General features: G+C 42.0%; 1 protein-coding gene across 4 annotated transcripts in view; it reads right to left on the reverse strand.

Annotated features, from left to right (window-relative positions):
• The window catches only part of DUS2 (dihydrouridine synthase 2), a 326,095-nt gene that overhangs the window by 255,412 nt on the left and 49,159 nt on the right, over positions 1-21,524 (reverse strand). For all 4 annotated transcript variants that reach the window (XM_075188820.1, XM_075188819.1, XM_075188822.1 and 1 more), the window contains exon 5: positions 1,678-1,721. In XM_075188820.1, coding sequence (XP_075044921.1) covers positions 1,678-1,721 — 44 coding nt within the window. The remainder of the gene's footprint in view (positions 1-1,677; positions 1,722-21,524) is intronic.

Raw genomic sequence — 21,524 nt, forward strand, 5'->3', positions numbered from 1 at the left:
TTCAATTAAAATCGAGCAAACTTGGTTGTCTTTGTCTGAAAAGATGCGTACGGTACGCTACGGCGTAAAAGGGCACGCTACGGCGTGGAAGGGCGTACGCAGCTGCAACACGTGGCAACAACAGTATTTAGTCTTTTACATACATTCGCACAAACACGCATACTTGTAAAATAGTACACATTAATGATAGTTGCAACACATAGTCATTTATGTCGAAATATAGTAGTATTTAAGTGTAATATTATAAGTAATATGCATATCAGTAAAACATATGGTACAGGTTGAAGGAAGCATATCATGTATGGTATCATAACAATCCCCTTAACATTTGCTACTGTTATGTTCACTCTGCGAAGGAATCGCAGAGTGCATACGCAAGTTATGAATGATGAGGAATTATGGACTATTAAGACTAAGGACTCTTGGCGGTAAGATCGGAGCCAACCCCCTGGAGAGATGACCCCCTCCTTTGGATTCTTTAGGTTAAACTAGCCTATGATGGACAACTCCTTGGACCTTCCTGAAACCTGGACCAATAGAAGCAAGCTATACCATCTGCATTGTGTTACTGTATTTCTGTGTGCATATAAGCAGCAGCTCCTCATCTAGTGGGCAGACATCTTGTCCCCAGACTTCAGGATTGAATGACTATACACTGGATCCAGAGCGCCTGCGATAAGTAACGGCTGTACTTATTATCACTTCGCTTGAATATATTATACTACTTTTTGCGAATAAATCTTTGTGCGTTGGAAACACAAATCGAGGTTCGACAATCGTTATTGGTTAGCGACAATACGCACATAATATACACACACACACATATATATATATATATATACACACACACATACACACACACACACACATTATATATATATACACATATATACATACATCTATTGGGGTTCATAGTATCTCTGTGCGAGGAATATTTTCTGAGGCATTTTGTGTTTTCTAACTTATCTGGTTGCAATGAACACTGCCGAGTTTAAAGTGAAGAAAATCGCACAGGAATGTGTGTGTAGGTTTGGTATCCCAAAAGCAATTGAGAGTGATTAGGGTGTTTTTCAGACCATGGGTAAACTTGTGGGCATTGATAACAAATTACACACTCCCTACAGGTCATAAGCCAGTGAAAATATAGAGTGAGCTAACGGTACTATCAATAATAAGTTGAGTAAACTGATAGCCGAGACTGAATTGGCCTGGTCAGAAGCTTTTCCACTAGTACTGCACAGCAACAGAACCACTCCAAGTCACCATTGGAGATATTTCTTAGTTGACCACCGTACTTGATAGTAGATCCCCAGAATGATTTATAGTGTAACAGTTAAGTGTCTGTCCAAAATCTCATTAAAATTATCAAACAGCTGAGATTGCAGGAGAGAGGTTTAAAACTGCTATATCCAGATATTGTGAGCCTAAGCTTTCAGTGTCCTAAAAGAGGATGACAGAGAAAGTAACATTGCAGATCCTTATTGTTTTGTAAGAACAATTATATGTATATTTTCAGATGTTACAATATGATTTTTCAAATTGGATCAACTGGTGTTTCCATGTTTCCTGATCTGTCACTCTTACAACACACTGTTTAAATATGAAAAATGTCACTATAATAGATTCTGCATTTAAAGCAAGAACACAAAAGCAAGGACAAACTTGCTTTATACTTACATAAGCTTGGCAACAGCTAGTGCTCTCTCTGCATCGGACGTCCCCTAAAGACAAAAAGGAGTACTTTTCTTGAATATATTTGGCAGTAAAAGGACAAAATCAATTGTAAAATACAAAGCATCATGTGTATATTCTGCCCCCTATAAATATAGTAAAAGACAGTTAATTAATCATAATATTAGGTAGACTTCCCAGGAGAGTCTAAGAGAGAGAGACATACAATAACATAAGCTGTAGCCAGTGTTCACTACAGTAAACATTCATAAACCATTCAGCTTAGTGTAGTTATTGTAAAAATCGCATCCTGAGCCATGTCATACCAACAATAGCTTTAATTGTTACAAACACTTTACATTCAAGGGTAATACAACTATATCACCCATATGACAATATTTAGGTTTAGACTCAAGAGTGCTTTTAAAGATCAATATGGATGAATACAATGAGTGGAGCTCACATTACTTATAAAAAAAAAAATTTTGTCAATATAATACTCTGACATAAAGCTCTCTCTCTCGGCTTGCACCATTCATAGTGCAGGCAACCCGGGTCCAACCCAGGAATTACCCCTCGATAAATCCCGGGTTAAAGACCCGCGTTTTTAGACCCGGGATTTTTCACTTGTACCATTCATACTGCACCAAGACCCGAGTCGTTTGAGCTCGCCCCGGCAAAAACCCGGGATGATGGTGCAGTATGAATGGGGTATAAAGTATGTTTCCAGCACCTTATTGACACACAAATATATCTCCATTATTATCATTATTTATCTATAAGGCGTCACAGGTTCCATAACACCGGATACAGAAGCAAGTAACAAATACATGGGGTAATACAGATAAGTAGAACAGATGAGTGTCAGTAATGCTATGGGGACTCACACGGAGTGCAGCAAAATACATGACAGGACATACAATGGTTCAGACAGTAAACAGATTTGGGACAATAGGTAGAGAGGACACTGCCCGAAGCAGCTTGCATTCTTGAGGTAGGGGAGGTGAGACAGTAGGACTATCTTGGAGAAAATGGAGCTGGCAGGCTAAGGAAGAGGAGATGATGGATAAGATGGTCTGGAGGTGGCAGGATAAGCGAGCTTGAAAAGGTGAGTTTTTAGCGCTCGTTTTCAAGGACTGAAGGTTGGAAGGAGTCGAGTGAGTTGGGGTAGGGAGTTTCAAAGAATGGGGGCAGCATGGCAGAAGTCTTGGATTCAAGCATGAGAGGAGGTAATGAGAGGTGAATTGAGGGGAATGTCAGAGGCAGAGCAGTCGGGTAAGTATGTACTTCGAGACAAAGTCAGAGATGTACAAGGAGAATTGTCAGATTGTCAGTAAGGGTTTTGTAAGTGAGAGTAAGCAGCTTGAACTGCATTCTGAAAGGGATGGGGAGCCATTGAAGGGATTTACGCAGAGAAGTAGCAGAAGAGGAGTGACCGAAGAGGAAGAGGACTCGAGTCACAGCATTCTGCATAGATTGAATGTCATACAAGTGAGAGACAGGAAGGCCAGTGAAAAGGAGGCTCCGGTAGTTGAGGTGAAAAATGATGAGTGAATGGACCAGAAATTTGGTTGCTTCCTGAGATGAAGGGACGGATTTTCGCGATGTTACAGAAGAGGAAGTGGCAGGATTTGGAGAGGGACTGGATATGATGGGTAAAGCGGAGGGAAGAGTCAAGGGCGACTTCAAGGCAGCACGCTTGGGTGACAGGAGAGAAAGTTATGTTGTCAACCAAGAGGGGAGGGACAGCAACATTGGCGGGAAGAAAGATGAAGAGTTCAGATTTGGAGATGTTGAGTTTGAGGAAGCGTTGTGACATTAAGGTAGTTACAGCAGGGAGACAGCTAGATTCTTGGGTTAAAACCGGGTTATGCACTCATTCACTACAATATAAATATAATATGAAAGGACTAAAATATAAATATATTGTGAATTAATATCTTGCCTTGCTGCCAGCAATAGTGCATACAGTTTCTACGTTCTGATTTCTAATGAATGAGACCAAAGTGATAGAACCTGTTTATAAATCATTGTCGCTAGCATAAAATGTACAATATAATAAATACAGTGATAAAAACAAAATGTGTAGCTGCTACACTTCTAATAAATTATACCATGGATAAACCAGTTGCACATCTGGAGTGTCTCATTAAAATACATACAATATTAGTGAAATCCATAAATTGGAACAAAAACAAAACAAAAAGTTAAAACATGATTACTGTGATATAGCCAAGTGCTTGATTGAGAATACCACAAATAGCCAGAAATAGAATTGTCCAATTGGGAATGTCAGATCAAATGATGGTCCAATTTACAAATTAACAACCATCCATGTGTTTGATTAGATAGGTCATCTAGAGTTAAATGGTAGCTGAATAGTCCTGCGTGCTTGTTGAGATTGATGCTGGGATTAGTTTCAACCTGCCGTCCTCACGTGAATAAATATTAAAGTGTCCAGTGATAAAAAGTGTAAATGGATAATACTTGCTGCTATTACCGGATCTACACAATTATCGCTGGATACCGGGAACCCAGCGATACTTGTGTAGATCAGATATTGAAAACAACGTGAATCGTGCCAGCCTCCAAGGAAGTGGGTTAGGGTTAGGAAGGCGGGAGAAAGGTCAGGGGAGGAAAGATAGATTTGCGTGTCATCAGCTTAGAGGTGGTATTGGAAGCCAAATGATTGAATAAGTTCACCAAGAGAGGTGGTGTAGAGAGAGAAGAGCAGAGGGCCAAATACAGAGCCTTGGGTGACTACAATAGAAAGGGGTAGAGGGGAGGAAGAAGAGCTGAAAGCAGAGACGCTAAAAGAGCAGCCAAAGAGATAGGAGGTAAACCAGGCGTTTTGCAAAGACCTAAGGAGTGAAGGGTAGCGAGGAGAAGAGAATGATTGACAGTGTCAAAAGCTGCAGAGAGGTCGAGGAGTATGAGAAGAGAGAAGTGACGTCTGGACTTAGCTGAAAGTAAGTTGTTACTTTAGCAAGGGCAGTTTCAGTTAAGTGTTGAGTGTAGGGGACGGAAGCCAGACTCGAGAGAGTCAAGAAGAGAGTGGAATGAAAGAAAGCAAGTCAGGTGATTTAGGACACATCGTTCAAGAATTTTAAAAGCATAGGGAAGCAGAGAAACGGGGCGATAGTTGGAGAGAGAGAGAGTGAGTCAAAGGAGGATTTTTTGAAACTAGGGGAGATGAGAGCATGCTTGAAGGCCGAGGGAAAGATATCAGTTAAAAAGGTGAGCAAGGTGATGACATGCATTGGAAGAGAGGGAGCGGAGAAACTTGGAGGGGAGAGGGTCAAGAGGACAAGTTGCAGAAGAGGTGGAGAGAAGAGTGAGGATCTCAGGCACAAGTACAGGAGTGCAGGAGCCAAGGGTGGCAGAGTGAGTGATAAAGAGGACGGGTGGCAAGTCTGGTGAGAGCAGATATCATTGTGGATAGAGTCAATCTTGTCTTTGAAGTAGGTGGCAAAATCAAGAGCAGTGATGACAATGGGGGAGGACACAGTAGAGAATTAATGATAGCAAAGAGGCATTGGGGTTTATTGAACAGGGAGGAGATGAGGGATCTGGAATAGGTTTGTTTAGCAAGAGAGAGGGCAGAATAGTAGGAGTAAAGGATGGATTTAAAGTGGATGAAGTCAGAGACGGAGAGGGATTTTCCTCCATTGGCACTCAGAAGAACGAAAGCACTTTTGGAGGAGAAACATAAGATGGGAGTACCAAAGTTGGGGTTGAGATTGGCGGAGATGGAGTTGGGGAGTTGGGTACCTGGGGCTACAATGTCATGGGCAACAGCGGAATTGCGGCATGATGGGGAAGAATTAGGAGGGGTTCGAGGGAGGATGCAAAGATAATGGGGTCATTGCTGTTGATGGAACACTGTGTGCACTTTGGGTGGGGGGGGGCAGGAGGTAATGAGATAGTAAAGGAAAGAAGATTGTGGTCAGAGAGTGGGAAGACAGAACTGGAGAAGTTGGAAGAAGTAGATGGGAGAACACTAGGTCCAGGGAGTGACCATCATGGTGGATGGCGGAAGTACTCCATTGGGAGAGGCCATAGGTAGAAATGGGAGTTAGGAGTTTAGAGGCAGCTGCAGTAATAGAAGAGATGGTAGGGATGTTAAAATCACGGACAATAATAGTGGGAAGATCAGAAAAGAGGAAATTCGAAAGCCATGCGGCAAAGTTATCCATAAGTTTGAAGGAAGGGCCAAGGGAACGATAGATGACAGAAACACGAAGGTGGAGAGAGGAGAAGAGATGGATAGAGTGAAGTTCGAAGGAGGAGCAAGAGAGGGAGGGTTCAGGGGGGATCGCATTGAAGGTATAGCCAGGAAACAGAAGAATACCTACACCACCACCTAGGGGGACATGGGGAGAGCGACAGCTGATAGATGGGATAGGCTTGGGCATATAGTATGGAGTAATGCTATGGGGGAGTGGGTGGAAATATTGACTGTAGAGTAATAAGGCGCAGGTGATGTGTTAACGGAGTTCTTGCAGAGTCATGAAATAGGAGAGTAGGCCAAAGTCAGTTAAAATTCAGTTTCAGCTATTCACATAGCAGGCAAAGCCTTGAAAGTACAGTGATAAAATAGAAGCCTGAAACAGCTGAAGCAGGGGAAGGAAATGGTTGAGCCAAAGCCGGATTTAGACCTCATAGGGCCCTAGGCAGGATACTGGTATGGTGCCCCCCCCTCAGTGAAACAATATTAACTTTTAATATGTTCTAGAAAAGATAGTGCAGACAATGTTATTCCAATAAATATTAACTTTTAATTAAATCCTTACATAAAACAGAGTGCAAATAATGTTGTATATAGCTTTAAATGCTAAGAATTCTTACCCCAAATTTTTTTTTGTAACTATACACTTGACATAAAACATACAGCAAACAATCTTCTATTCAAATTTTTGTTGTTAAATAGAATATATTAACTTTAAACGTCTGCTATCAGAGAAAATGTCAACTATGCCCTAAGAAAAAATCCCTAATCACTAGACACAGTTTTATTCAATAACTTTTAACAAATATAACATCCCTTTACAATTCTACAGTGCTATTCTGCGTGGGTTTTTTTGGGCAAAATCATCCACTAGGTCATTGAATTCCAGTTGTTTAACAAGACCTGATTCCACAGATAGCAAAGATAGTGCTGATAGACGATCTTGGTCCATGGTGGTTCTTCTTTTATTTTTAATTCTTTTTAGACAGGAAAATTACCTCTCTCCACTGGCATTAGCAATAGGCATACATAAAAAAATACGTAGCATGGTTTCTGTATTGGGGAATGTATCCATAAGATGATGGTCAATTATATACTGCCTCATTGCCAATGGATTACTCTCCTCAGGAAACATTGAAGAAAATTGAATAAATTCTTCAGTAAAAGAATCTTCAATGTCGTCTGGATAATTGTTCTGCAGATTATCTGCCAAACTTCGCAGCTCATTTATCGGTATTCCAGATGATTTTAGAATTGCAAATCGCTTATTGATGTTTTCATAGGACTTATTTTGTTTATTCAGCTCAACAGTAAGACCACCAATTATTACATTGATGGTATTGAAAATGAATTTTTCTCTTGCTGTAAAAGGTGGTTCAGTGCTGCTCTCTCCCTCATCATGAAAAAGTTTCTGTTTTTTTGTGCGCTTTCCTTCACCTCGATAAAAATGGTTGAGTGTAGGGGACGAAAGCCAGACTGGAGAGAGTCAAGAAGAGAGTGGTGGTGTAGAGAGAGAAGAGCAGGGGATTGGCTTATATACAAATTACAAATATGGGGCCCTCTTGGCCGAAGCAACGAAGACTTCTATCAACAAGGGGCCCCTTCTGGGCGAAGTACAGAAGAGATTGCCCAAGCCAAACTATTGGAAGGTATAATTATTCTGGGACTGGGGCAAGCCGAACTATTGGATGGTATAATTAATAAGGGACTGGGGCAAGCACAGACCTTTTGGACCTGAAAGAAGACATCTTTGGTGAGTATTTGGGGTGTTTTTATTTTTATTAAATAGATGTGGTAAAAATGACGATGGTTAGTGTGTTCATTGTGGGTTTTTTATTTTTAATAAATGTGTGTGGTGTTTACTAGGGTGTTGTGGTTTATTTTACATTTTTTTAGAGGAACTACAGGTCCCAGCAAGCCAGGGATGTCAGGGCATGTTGGCACTTGTGGTTCTCCAAGTGCCAACATGCCCTGGCTGCCGTGGGTATGCTGGTGCTTGTAGTTATGCAAGCAGCAGCATGGCCACACTGTTTTTGGCAACCTGGCTGGCTGGGACTTGTAGTTCCACAAAACAAAATGGCATCCGTTTATTATTTTTACTCACTTTCGCCGTTATCACCCTACTACACACAGCCCAGGGGTAGTAGGAAGAGCCCTAGTGCTATCAGCACTGGGCTAGGGGTCTCTAGGGGGGTAGGGGGGGACCCGCTCGTATTTCTTCGGCGGACCCCATTCCCTAGGGAATCCAGCCCAGGGCTGAACAGTCTAGGGTTGGTTAGTCATTATGGCAGGGGGACTCCTGCCGTGTGTCCCACTGCTATAGTGCCGCCAACCCTGGCTGGTTTGCCTAATGCTGGTAAAGTGAAAATCGGGGGTACCCCACGCAAAATAATTTTTCCACGATTTTCACGGGACCAGCACTAGTCAGGCAGCGCTAGGGTTAAGCATGAATAGAGGGGGGACCCCACGCTTTTTTTTTTTTTTTCACTTTGATCTATTCTCACACATTTTGACGGCAGCTGTATGACAGGGGCAGTGTAACAGTGATGTGCTTACAACTCACTGTTACAACACAGGAGAGTTTGCCAAACACAGGAGAGTTAGCTAATCTCGGGAGTGTTTACATCGCCCAAAATCGCCAGAGATGACCAGCGATTTTGAACATCAGTGTCAAAATCGCAGCTTGATACATTTCAGGGATTTTTTTTCGAAACTCGCGGTTAAACACCCGCGATTTGCCGTGATTTAAACACGCTGGCAAACTCGCACTTTGATACATTTACCCCCTGGAGTCAGAAGTCTTGCTCAGTCAGAATAGATTCTCCTGGATGCTGAAAAATCTGTCAAAGTATTTTTTAATGGATTGCGTGAAAAATACTCTTTAATGGATTCGGTTGTGTTATTACCCAGTACCCAGTCAGTGGGATCATGAGAATAACTTACAACGATATTATCCTCCATCGATTTTATGGATGTATCTTGTGATCTTGACAAGGGAGTAGACAATTTCTGAATGCTCTCAGTCTGAATATCTGCAATTTCTTCACAGAAAGCAGAAGAGGTCTGTTGTACATTTGCTTCTTCTATGTCATGGGATGGTCCAGACATCAGGCTTGTGGTATTGGAGGTTTCCTCCAAGCTGGCAGGGAAAGTATCCTGCTGTTCACTTGTATCCATGTGTGCAGTCATACTGCACTGCAGAGTTCCTGGTCTATCAAAATCTGGTTCAGGATCCTCAGAAGACACTGTAGGAATCTTCGGGGTTAAGAAAAGCTGCATCAATTTTTGTTGTTTCAGTGCTTCCTTTTCCATCTCTCTCTTCTTCTTTCGTTTGGCAGACCCAGATGGTTGCTTATGCATGTTATCTTGTAGTTTTTCTACAGAATAAGAAAAGTTAATAGCAATTGTATTACCTATACTATACCTTACATTCTATTATCCTGCTGAAAATGTCATCATTATGTATTCAGCTACATCCAAACAAAACAGCAAAGTCAATAATCCTACACAATTGACCCCAAATAAAATTGGCATTGCCTAAATATACAAGAAATTACATAGTTGATTAGTATTGTCCCAAAACCTTCAATATGTTAAACATATTATAATTTCCAAAATCAGTTCTGCACTTTCTCTACCATCTGACTACAGCTGTTGTCTAACTACAAGCCCCTAAAAAAGACCAATCACCACCTTTAAACATAAAGACAATATTTGTTCTTTCACTTACAGAGTTCTCTACTGATACAGAAATACATATAATCGTAAAAATGGACTATGAACCATATCCAGATTGAAGGAAGCTCCGCCACATAGGTCTATTTATAACCTACTGCCTTTGCCATGTAGAAAAAGCAATAAGCATATGTACATGTTTGAACCTCCCATTTGTGATTGCATATTCTTGTAGTATCCATCATGTCACATGTCAATACTTTAATGTATGGTAGAATTTGATCACTTTATTTGCATGTGATATGTATACAAGATTTAACCCAGTAGGTGTAAAGTCTGTGATTATATAACATTCAGAGGTCAGCAGCCTTATACACACTTAACCAATTAATTTTCATGTGCATGTAAATATAATTTACTACTGTGTGTAACACACACTCCCAGAGAAGACATGCTCCCCCCATGATTTTGCACTATTTAAAGACTTGTAGTGTAATCAGGGGAATAGGTACTATCTCCTGGGTGAGCAGCAGCAGTAAACCACACAAGTTCAGACGTTTCACGATAACAACCACAGACAGTTTATTCATCAGCTTGTAAACAAAACAGAATATAATCAAAATCCTAGCCGTCTGGCTACTAGATAATACGTTTAGCAAGACCCTTTCTCAGAACTACAACATATTATTTGCTCACTGCAGCAGAGTGTCTGAGGAGGCAGCTCATCTCCTCCCCAGGTCTAAGACACTGGATGCATATCCCAGCTGCCTTTTCACAGGCACCTCCCATCTCTTGATCAGTCTGTTTTAAAGTACAAACGACAGGAAACTGGGACTTATGTACCTGCTATTTACCACTTGCCCAGAGCTTCTGTCACAGACTGAAGAGTGCACATTATTACAATAGAGATAATTACATTTTAATAATAGGATTTTTACAATAATCGTTTAGAATGATAACTTTTCATTACTCACGTTTGCTGATGAAAAGAAAGGTTATTTCAGTCCCTGCAGGTTGATATTATTGGTCCAACTCTGCGCACTGTACCTTGATCCTCTGTATGATGTCACTTCAGTCCCTGCACGCCCAGTCTAAGCACACTGGGCCTGCGCAAGCTCTCACAGCTCCCTCCTACAAAAAATGTATTTGGGCAAATAAGTTGATGTACAGAAGAGAAAAAAATGTCCCCTACTTCATCACTTTGATCACTTTTGCTCCTCCTTCACACTGTTTCCCCTTTAGTACACTGTACTCCCTTCATCATCACACTGTGCCCTCCATCATGCTTTTGCCCTTTAATCATCACACTGTGCACCCTTCACCATCACACTGTTTACTCCATATTTTTGCTCCCCTTGTTAATTTCCCCTCACACGGCCTGTTCCACATTTTTGTCATTATGCCCCTCTGCTACATATTGTTGCCATTATGCCCCTCTGCTACTTATTATTTCTCTCATCATGCCCCTTATGCCCCTCTGCTACTTATTATTGGCATCATGTCCCTCTGCTACTTATTACTGCCAATGCCATCATGCCCCTCTGCTATTTATTATTGCCAATGCCGTCATGCCCCTCAGCTACTTATTATTGCCAATGCCATCATGCCCCTCTGCTACTTATTATTGCCAATGCCATCATGCCCCTCTGCTACTTATTATTGCCAATGCCATCATGCCCCTCTGCTACTTATTATTGCCAAAGCCCTCATGCCCCTCTGCTACTTATTATTGCCAATGCCATCATGCCCCTCTGCTACTTATTATTGCCAATGCCATCATGCCCCTCTGCTACTTATTATTGCCAATGCCATCATGCCCCTCTGCTACTTATTATTGCCAATGCCATCATGCCCCCTCCCTTAATACCTGTTCCAAATTTCTCTGACATGGCCCCTCCGTTAGTTAACTTACCTTCTATTCAGCTTGTTTACTTCTTTGTCCGATGTCGCGCTGCCGCTGCTCCTCCTCTCTGCTCAGCCACTGCTCCTCGCCGACTTCTCACTGAAAATCACGTCGGGAGTGACGTCATCATGCTCAACGTCATTTTCAGTAGGAGAGGAGAGGAGACTGCCGGGTCCCGACGGTCAGCTGACTTCTTTTTTTTTTTCTTCTTTCTTTTCGCCGTTATGCTGGCGGACAGAGGGGGATGGCAGGTGGAGTGGAGCGCCCCTCTGCCTTGCCTACCCCGCTCAACGTTGGCTCTGACAGGGCCCTCTGGGTACCGCTGGGCCCTAGGCAGTTGCCCTGGTTGCCTAGCGGGAAATCCGGCCCTGGATTGAGCAAGTAGTACAGCAGGCTGATTAAACAGAGGGGATGATGCAGGAAAAATAAACTGACAGATAAAACAAAATTTCATGAACTGAGAAAGAAACAAATTCAGAGTCCAAAACAATCTTCTTGTTGTGTGAAGCTTGCGACCAGGGAGAGATGGAAACATTAGCAGTAGATTATGGAGTTTTAGGTGAGTTCTGACTGTTCCATGTGTTGCTGTGGTAATGGGTAGAATATTTTTCTCCTGTTTAACTCTGTTATAACTCTAATTTATGCTATTTAAATCTTTATACACTTGTAAATAACATATTTAGAACTATAAACATTGACTAAGCAGCCACAAATGGCTTGCAGCCATTCTATCCTACACAATAATAACACTTAATACCAGCTTAGCACTATAAAAGGGACCATCATGTGAGGGGGCGCACCTTTGTATATGGCAAATTGTTGGATAAGTGAACTAAAAGCGCGACATGTGCAAAGTATGTGCATTGTATGTGTTTTAGAATCAACCTGCATTGCTGGAGAGTCACCAGGACTATGGACTACATCTGCAGGGAACTACTGTTAAATAATCTACTGGTGATACAATATTGGTTGCTTAATTTTATTCCAATTTTTCAATGTTACAACTTGATACAATTCAATTGCCGTTTTTCTTCACAGGATATCGTGATTTACAGCAGTTTGTATAGAAGCAAGGCTGGGTATGGAAAAAAAAGATTTTCCCTCAAATTAAGTAGCAACATTGTTTGTTTAGAGAGCGAATTAAGCAAGCATGCTAGAGCCAGCTTCCTGATTGGATACCCCCTGATTGGGTAAAGTAATTTTCTTGTGTTTATTATATTTCTAATTTCTCTAAGTGAACAATCTAACCTGTTAAGTATCTCTCTATGTAGTATCCTTATTTGTCTTAGTTCCTTATTTCTAACCCCTATCTAAGCTCACAATGTTTAGTAAACTGATTTCTTTACTATGCTTCCATTGTATTATTGTGCAAATTAAAACATCCTTTACATCCCCCCCCCCCCCGCTTCATACTCCTTCATCCTATCTTAATTGTTTAGCTGTAAAAACAAAAGCACAAAACCATCTTACTTTATATCTCTTGTTCCTTCTGCTTCTATTAGCTAATGATATATCACGAAATGCAGGTCCTCCCATACATAGCATTATGTTTTAGAACACTATAGAAATCCAGCAAACTTCCAACACATCACCTGTCTTCCACAACCTTCAAAAATCCTTAAATGTGCTATCTATCTATCTATATATATATAATATATATATATATATATATATATATATATATATATATATATATATATATATATATATATATATATAATTTTTTTTTTTCTGGCATGAACAGAAACACTAACTCACCTGTAACTACTTCACTCACACCTCCAGGCATGGAAGCAAACAAGGAGGTGAGTTTGGACAACTCCTTTCCCTCACTGCACATTTATACTTTCACCAACTGTTCCATCACTTATTTTCCTTTTCTTTTAAAATACTATACATATTTTCTTTTTTCTTTTTTGTTTAATGTTTTATTTTTGAAATGTCATAATAACAAAAGAGAACAATTGACAGAGTGAATACACTTATTAAACAATAGTCAACACAGATAATCAACACTACGACCAGCGTAAAACATATGAGACGCTAAGTCAACCGAACTTTTAGATGTAAGAATAACGAATGACCCAAATTTTTGTATAAATGTTGTTATGTGCAAAATAATAAACTAATTTACACCCCTTGCATTGCAACATGGTTTTGTCCAGAAATCCTAAGTAAGAAAACTTACTGAAATTCTTGCCTAAGTTCCTTAATGAATCAGGCCCACAGACACAGAAGAGATAGGTACAGGACCAGCAGAGATAATGTGAAAGCAAGCTGGGGCCCTGGCACAGTAAAGATGGATGTCCCAGAGTCCCCCGGCATTGCCCAGGAGCAGGTGAGTGGCGACTGCTGCCTAGAGACAATCACTACTGTTCCCTAAGCATTAGTGGATGAACCTATAAGGGGGAGGACCCCAAGAGAAATGGTGACTGCTGCATGCAGTAGTGTGGCTGCATATACAGAGGGGGTAGTCTCTAATCCCAGAGAGGGGGAGAACCCCATATCACTCAAGAAAACCACAAGAGAGAGAGGGCACATTTTATATGGAAGAGACCCTGGAGTGAGGATTGCTGCAAGAGGCATGGTAGCTGAAGTGCCAGAGCTCCAGGGGCGGAGAATACACAGAGGAATGTGTCAGAGCCCTAAGGAGAAATCATCCACGCAGGGTGAGCTGCAATTGAGCGTTACACAGAGTGTGTTAGAACTGCATTGAGAAGCTGCCTACCCGTTAGCATCCATGTGAGTGCCCCTGCAGAGAAGAGGTGAACTGCAGTGAAGTATGGAGTACTGGAGTGTAAGAGACATGTAAACTATGTTATATAATCTGGATAACATTAAGAACTGTGCAGAAGGAGTAAGGACATATATTTGCAACCATTTTCATATTGCTCATTAAGAACTGTGCTGGAGTGAATAGGGAGCTGTATATATATTTCTTCATTGCTGCAACCATTATGATTATCGTGCTGGAGGAAGAGGCGTGTAAATAAAGAGTTCCGTTTGTCATAGAGATGGTCTGGCACCTAAATTATTCTAACGTTTATTGCACTGCACCACAAAGTGACATCACCTGTGTCCCACTAATTACAAAGAAACACCTGCATGTGCAGGGACCCCCCCATGCCCAGTAGCTAGCCAGGGCTTGAGAAGAAGGTGCACTGTGTAACCTTTGCACCCTTTACTATACACAATGAGGGGGTTAGAGCTAGATTTGCCATCTGGTTACTACCATGCACATTACTGCCCAGGGGCGCACGGAGGATTTTTCAGGAGGGGTTTCCCCTCCATCCCCGGGAAAAAAGAACCCTAGAGAGACGGCTGCACTGTACTATACAGCAGCCGCGGCGCTGTCAAAGAAGCGTCCGCGGCGGTGCTGTATAGTACAGTGCTGTATGTAGTAGCACTTTTTTAGCAGAGGGGGGGGTTTCTGGAGACCCAAAAACCCCCCCTGCGTGCGTCACTGCTGCCCTCATTGCCAGAATTTCCGATGAAGCGGCTGTGTCATATGATTGCTTAGAGTCTTTAGGCATTTCAGCGGGAGTATAATGTAAAGGATGTGTGGTAGCTGTGGAGTAAAGTGCACTTCCATCACCAAAACAGCCATCGGGCGTATCTTGTACTGTTCTGATAAGAATACCATTGTTTTTTGCTGCCATTTAATATGGTAAATACATTTTTAGCCATTTTTGCAATGATTGTGGCTGGACACACCGCAAGTAAACCGTGAAAGATAGAAAAAAAATAATGTAAACAAATAACCAGCGCTGCCCAGCTCCCCAGCCATATTAACCCTAGCATAGAGCCTGCCGGAGGAAAATCTGGACGACAAATGGCGTGGTACCAGCCTATTCCCTTCCAAAAAGCCCTAGGCTTAGCCAGCCAGGGCTGTTGCACCATAGCGGAGGAATCCGCTGCACGGGGATCTGCTGCCATGATGAAAAACTAACCCAAGTCTAGTCAGCACAAGGGTTGATTCCTTAGGGAGTGGGGTCAGCAAAAAAAAAAAAAAAAAAGCCAGCCCCCCGCCAACCCACTCTAGGAATACCCGGCCCCGTGCTGATGGCACTAGGGCTCTTCCCACACCCCTGGGCGGTGGATGTGAGGTAATAAAGTGCATGTAAAATAGGAAAAAAATGTGTAAAACACTATTTTAGCTTGTAGAACTACAAGTCCCAGCCAGCACGGGCTGCCATTAACAGCCTGGGCATGGTGGTATTTGTAGAACTATAAGCACCAGCAAACCCATAGCAGCCAGGGCATGCTGGCACTTGGAGAACAAGTGCCACTATTCCCTGACACCTAGGGCCCGCTGAGCCATGTAGTCACACATACCAAAATGTAAATAAACTAAGCCCCTCTTTAATATCACATACCTTTATCAAATCTAAAATAAAAAAAACAATTCTACTTACTGTGACAGGATGGACGTCTATGCCACCCTCAACCAGCTTGGCTTGCTTTCTTGTTGCCGCAAACGGCTTGGCTTGCTTTGCCACCGTTCCCTTTCGTTATCCCATATGCGCCCTTTAACCGCAGTAGGAGGGGCTTACAAATGCTACCGCCACTGGTCTCCTTACCGGCAGTATCGGCTTTCTTCTGGGTAATTGACTAGCAGCTTCTGCTAGTGTACCCCATTACTGGTGTACCTGAGCTGGTACCCCTGACCTCTTCCTATGGATCAGGGATGCTGTGGATGGATCCCCCCTGGCCTATCATACTGGCTAGAGCTGCTGGGTAGCGGGCAGAGCTGTGGTACCGGAAAGCTGGGTCCAAATCTCATAACAGCCAGGAACGGATTAGAGTTTGGTCTAATCTGTAGGTCTCAGGGATAGAGAAGTTTCCAAGTAGGTCTTTGAAGCAAGTGATGTTTATTTGCTCACCCTGGTTAAAGGTACCAGGTCAGATGAAACAAGAAAAATGATTTTCAATACAAGAAAAATGATTTTCAATACAAAACAGTGCTTTTCACACAGTTTTTGGACACAGCCTCACAGGGTAAGCCAGCCCTCTGAGGTCTGAGCTATTTTTAGTATCAGGATGCAAGGTGTTTACCCAAACATGGATTTACATGCAATGTAAAGCTAACAATATTTACACTTATCTGTGATATCCTAAAACTTGCTGTGATTTCCTGCATCTTGTTGACACAGAGGAAATCTAACAACAAGTCTAATTAAACCTTCCTGTGCCTTCAGGTGCTGGACCCTCACATCAAAAGGACAAATTAACATGAGATTGACATAGGTCCTTTCTTCAGATAGTTGCAGAATACACATGCCCAAAGGAAAGTTACAAAACCCCAAACAAGTCATTTTTCCTACCAAAACACAAAAAAAGACTTCCTCAACAAAGGCTTATTGCATCAGGTATATACCTCAGAAATAATGCATTTCCTCTAGCAGAGTTAAGACAAAAAATGAATTTCTTCCCCTGGTCTCAGAAATAAAGATATTTTCTTCACCAAAATACACACAATATCAAAAATAAGTACATTTTCAATTATATAAATAAGCTCCCTGCACTATTTCCTTTAAATAAATGTACACCATAAGTTATTTATAATTGATCCAGTCAGTTACCAACTCTGTTATTCATTCTTAATGGTCCAGGCCTGAAAGCTTTTAATTTACAGTGATATACTCCCCCCCCCACCCCCGAACAAAAATAAAACCAATCCATGTTCCAAAGAAGAAAAAGAAAAAGAAAATAAAAAAGAAGGCAAAAAAAATAAAATAACCTAATCCTCTTTCTGCCAGCTTCATCCCCAAAACAATCGGTGCGGAGCATGCATAGCAAAACAAAAAAATAACAGCGAGGACACAACGCCAACAGGTCTATTTATAGGGTCCTTACCCTGACACGTCAGTGATGCTTTTTCCCAGGCAGACAAAATTAATTTTGTATTCTTTGTCTGAGTGAGGATGTTTAAAGGTATTTCCTGTCTCCATAGACCGACATGTTATGCAATTTGGGCACAAAGCAACCTATGCGTACTTTTGTAAATCTATCAATAATTTCAGATCATTTGATGTTTGTAACATCTATGCACATCACTAGGTCTTTGGTTTTTCACCCCCGTTTAGAACAGGGCATAATGGAGACTTTTCTTAGCGACGATAGTTCTGGATCAGTTGGATTATTGGCCACAAAGACTTGACTGTTTTAGCTGTACTTGCACTTTCTGTGTTATAACACTGAACCCACAGTAATTTATTAACCGATTTTGGCAACTTCTTATTCATAAGTGTATCAGGTTTTAGAATCTTTAAAACTTTTGCTCTAATATTTTCTAGAAGCTGTTTAGAATATCCCCATTTGAGAAATTTTTGAATCATCAAATCCATCTCCATTAGAGTACCCTCCATTGAGCTTGTGATGCGATGTACTCGCAACATCTGTGAATAGGGTAAACTCTGTATAGGATGGTGACTATTAGCCAAAAAAATAGTGTTTCTATCTGCAGATTTATGGTATATGGTGGTGGCTAACTTGTGTTCTTGTTGTTTTATCGTAATATCTAAAAAATAGTGAATCTCCTGCAAGTCATATTCATAGATAAATTTGATGGCGGAGTCAAAGATATTAATAGCTTTAAAGAAGTCTTCAAATGTGTTTTTGCGGCCGGTCCATATTATGAAGAGATCATCTATATACCTAGTGTAGAAAAAAATCTGTGACGAAATTTAAGACTCGGAAAAATTGAGAATTATTCTCACCGTTAATTTCCTTTCCTTGAAATATTCCATGGCAGCCCTTACAATGGGTTAATCCCTAATCAGCTAGTGTAGACAGGAAGAATTTTGTCTCACCTGGCCCCTATATAAGGCAGCTCCTACTCTTCCTCAATGTCTTTCGTAACTTCCCAAGCCGTTCTATAACATAACTGTCAGAACAAGGGTGGGAGAATATAGGGCTGCCATGGAGTATTTCAAGGAAAGGAAATTAACGGTGAGTATAATTCTCAATTTTCCTTTCCCTACTCCATGGCAGCCCGTACAATGGGATATACCAAAGCAGTACCATAATCGGGAGGGCAATAAAACCAACACCTTAATAAGGTTAAACAGAAAATTTATTCACATCGCTTGCTGGAGAATCTTTCTCCCAAACTGTGTCTCCTTAGAGACTGAAACATCAAGAAGATAATGCTTAAAGTGTGCATCGACGACCATCCGGCTGTCTTACAGATGTTGTTGCCGATGCATGGGTTCTATGTGCCCAGGAGGTCGCTACCGCCCTAGTTGAATGCGCCTTCAGTATCCTAGGTACTTCACGCCCTTTTCCCCCTGTAGGTCTGTGCAATCACTTCTCTGATCCACTTTGCCAATGTGGTTTTGGATGGGGCATGTCCTTTGCGAGGACCTTCAGCAAATCCAAATAGTTGCTTTGTCTTTCTAAGATTTTTTGTCTTGATAATGTAAGCAGATATAGCTCTCACCAGGTCTAGAGTATGGAAACGTGTTTCGTCACTATTAGTGGAATGAGGGTAGATAGATGGCAATTCTTTAATAATGTGGAAGATAAAACCTTGGGTGGATTCGTCCTCAAAATTACTTATCTTCATAGATATTCAGGAAGGGTTCTTCACACCTTAACGCATGTATGACCCCTATTCGACGAGCCAAAGTGATAGCCACCAGAAGAGCACCTTCAGGGTCAGCCACCTGAGAAATATGTCTTGCAAGGGTTCAAAAGGATAAACTGTTAAGGCATCCAAGACAATATTAAGGTCCCAAAGGGCTAAGGATGGCTTCAACCTCGGTCGTAACCACTTCAGTGCCTGAAAAACTGGAAGACAAGACCTTGAGATGCTAACTTGATATCAAGAAGGTTGCTAAGAGCAGATACATGAACCTTTTAACAAAGCGGGTGCTAGTCCTTTAACAAAACCATCTTTGAGAAACTCTAACACATCTGGTACACTGCAGACATGGAATCCTTCGCCATGTCCCTTGCACAACAAATACATTTTTCCAACTTCTGTAATAAATCATAGAGGAATACTTTTTCCTGGCCTAAATTAGAATGTCTATTACTTCATCTGAGACCCCTTTGGATTTCAGCAATTGCCTCTCAGTTTTCATGCCATCAAACTCAGGGAGTTTGGATTTGGATGTAAAACTGGACCCTGATGTATAAGGTCTGGCCTGACCGGTAACGGCCATGGATGTTCCAGCAACATTCTCTGTGCTACAGCGAACCAGGGACGCCTCTGTCATGCCGGGAGGACTACTATCACCTCCACCTTCTCTTTCCTTATTTTCCCAAATTCCCGACTGGAAAGGGAGGAAACACATACCCCAGTTTGAAGTTCCACTTCATTGAAAGGGCATCTATCCCTAGGGCCCTGTTGTCTCTGAGACGGGAGTAGAAGAGGGGTACCTTGGCATTGCTTCCTGTGGCCATCAGGTCTATCTGCGGCGTTCCAAATCTGCGTTGTATAAGTTGAAAAACTTCTTTGTGCTGCTCCCCTCTCCTGGGTGGACTTGGTGTCTGCTTAAGTAGTCCGCCACTACGTTGCCTTTGCCTGCCACGTAAAGGGCTTAGAGAGATTGCAAGTTCACCTCTGCCCATTCCATTAATGCGGTTATTTCGGCCAACATTGCCCTGCTCTTGGTACCACCTTGCTTGTTTATGAAGGCTACCACAGTCCTGTTGTCGGAGAACACTCGTATATGCTTGGTTCATAGGTAGGGCTGGAAGTACTGGATCGCACACCAGACCGCTCTCATCTCCAAGATGTTTCCCTGAAAAAAATCTCTCCGTCTCACCAAGTGCTCTGCGTGACCATAGCTTGCATGTGAGCACCCCAGCCTACTGAACTGGCGTCTGTTGTAAGGACACATCAGTCTGGTTCTTAAGAGAGTCACGCCTTGCTTTCTCAGGCCTGGGAGCTGCCACCAACGTAAGGACAGTCTTGCCGATCTTGAGAGGTTGACTTTGGAGCCTAGAGACCCCATTGTACGATCCTATTACGCAAAGAGGTCTGCTTGAAGATCTCTTGTATCCCATCTTGCCCACAGGATTCCTATTGTTGAGGAAAATATTTTTAGGAGGTGCAGACATGTTCGTGCCGATACACAAGATTGAATTTGAACTTGGTGCGCTAAGGACTGGATTTTGTCCGTCCTTTCTTGAGAGGCAGACTTTGTCTGTTCTTGTATTTATTTGCACTCTTAGAAACACAAGCTGTTGCGACAGTGTCAGATGGCTTTTTGATACATTGACCAAGCAACCGTGCTGTTGCAGAAACTGGATTATTTGGACTGTAATCTCCAAGGCTGCTCCTTCTGACTTTGCCGAAATTAGAATATCTTCCAGATACTGCTACAAAGTCACTCCTCTTTCCCTGAGTGCCGCTATGAGAACTATAAGGACCTTGGTGAATGTTCTTGGAGACATGGTAAGGCCAAACGGGAGATGAGTGAACTGGAAGTGACATCATAGCAGTTGAGAGCCTTAAATCTAGCACTGTCCTGAAGGCACCTGATGGTTTCTGGACGAGGAATAGTCTGGAATAGAACCCCATGTTTTTCTGACTTGATGGTACTGGTACGTTAGCTTTTGTTTTTACCAGGCCTCTTAGGCTTTCCTGAAATTCCTGCTGTTCTAGGAAGGACAAAGGACTTCTTGACTGAATAAACTTGTTTCTTACAGGGTAGGTATGGAATTCTATGGCATAGCCCTTGGTAAATATCTGCTGGACCCACTCATCTTGTGTGATCTGAATCCAGACTTTTGCAAAGCATGATATCCTGCAGCCCACTGGAGCTAGTGGAGACTGGATCTGTAGATAGTCACTGGGATCTTTGCGGTCCTTGTTTCCCCCTTTTTGGTCTGAAGGGCCGAAAGGACTGTCTTGCAATATTATCCTGATGCCTAGAATATTGTCTCCCTGGCCTATAGACACGGGCCTCCTTGAACTGTTGTTTTGGAGAATAAGAGAGAAAACATCTCACCTTTCTGTCCTGTTGTAGACGATTGGCATTGCCACTTGCAAGCCTCTGCATTAGATTATCCAGTTTTTCACGAAACAAGAAACTG

The sequence above is a fragment of the Mixophyes fleayi genome, chromosome 10, assembly GCF_038048845.1.
Source record: "Mixophyes fleayi isolate aMixFle1 chromosome 10, aMixFle1.hap1, whole genome shotgun sequence".
NCBI lineage: Eukaryota > Metazoa > Chordata > Amphibia > Anura > Limnodynastidae > Mixophyes > Mixophyes fleayi.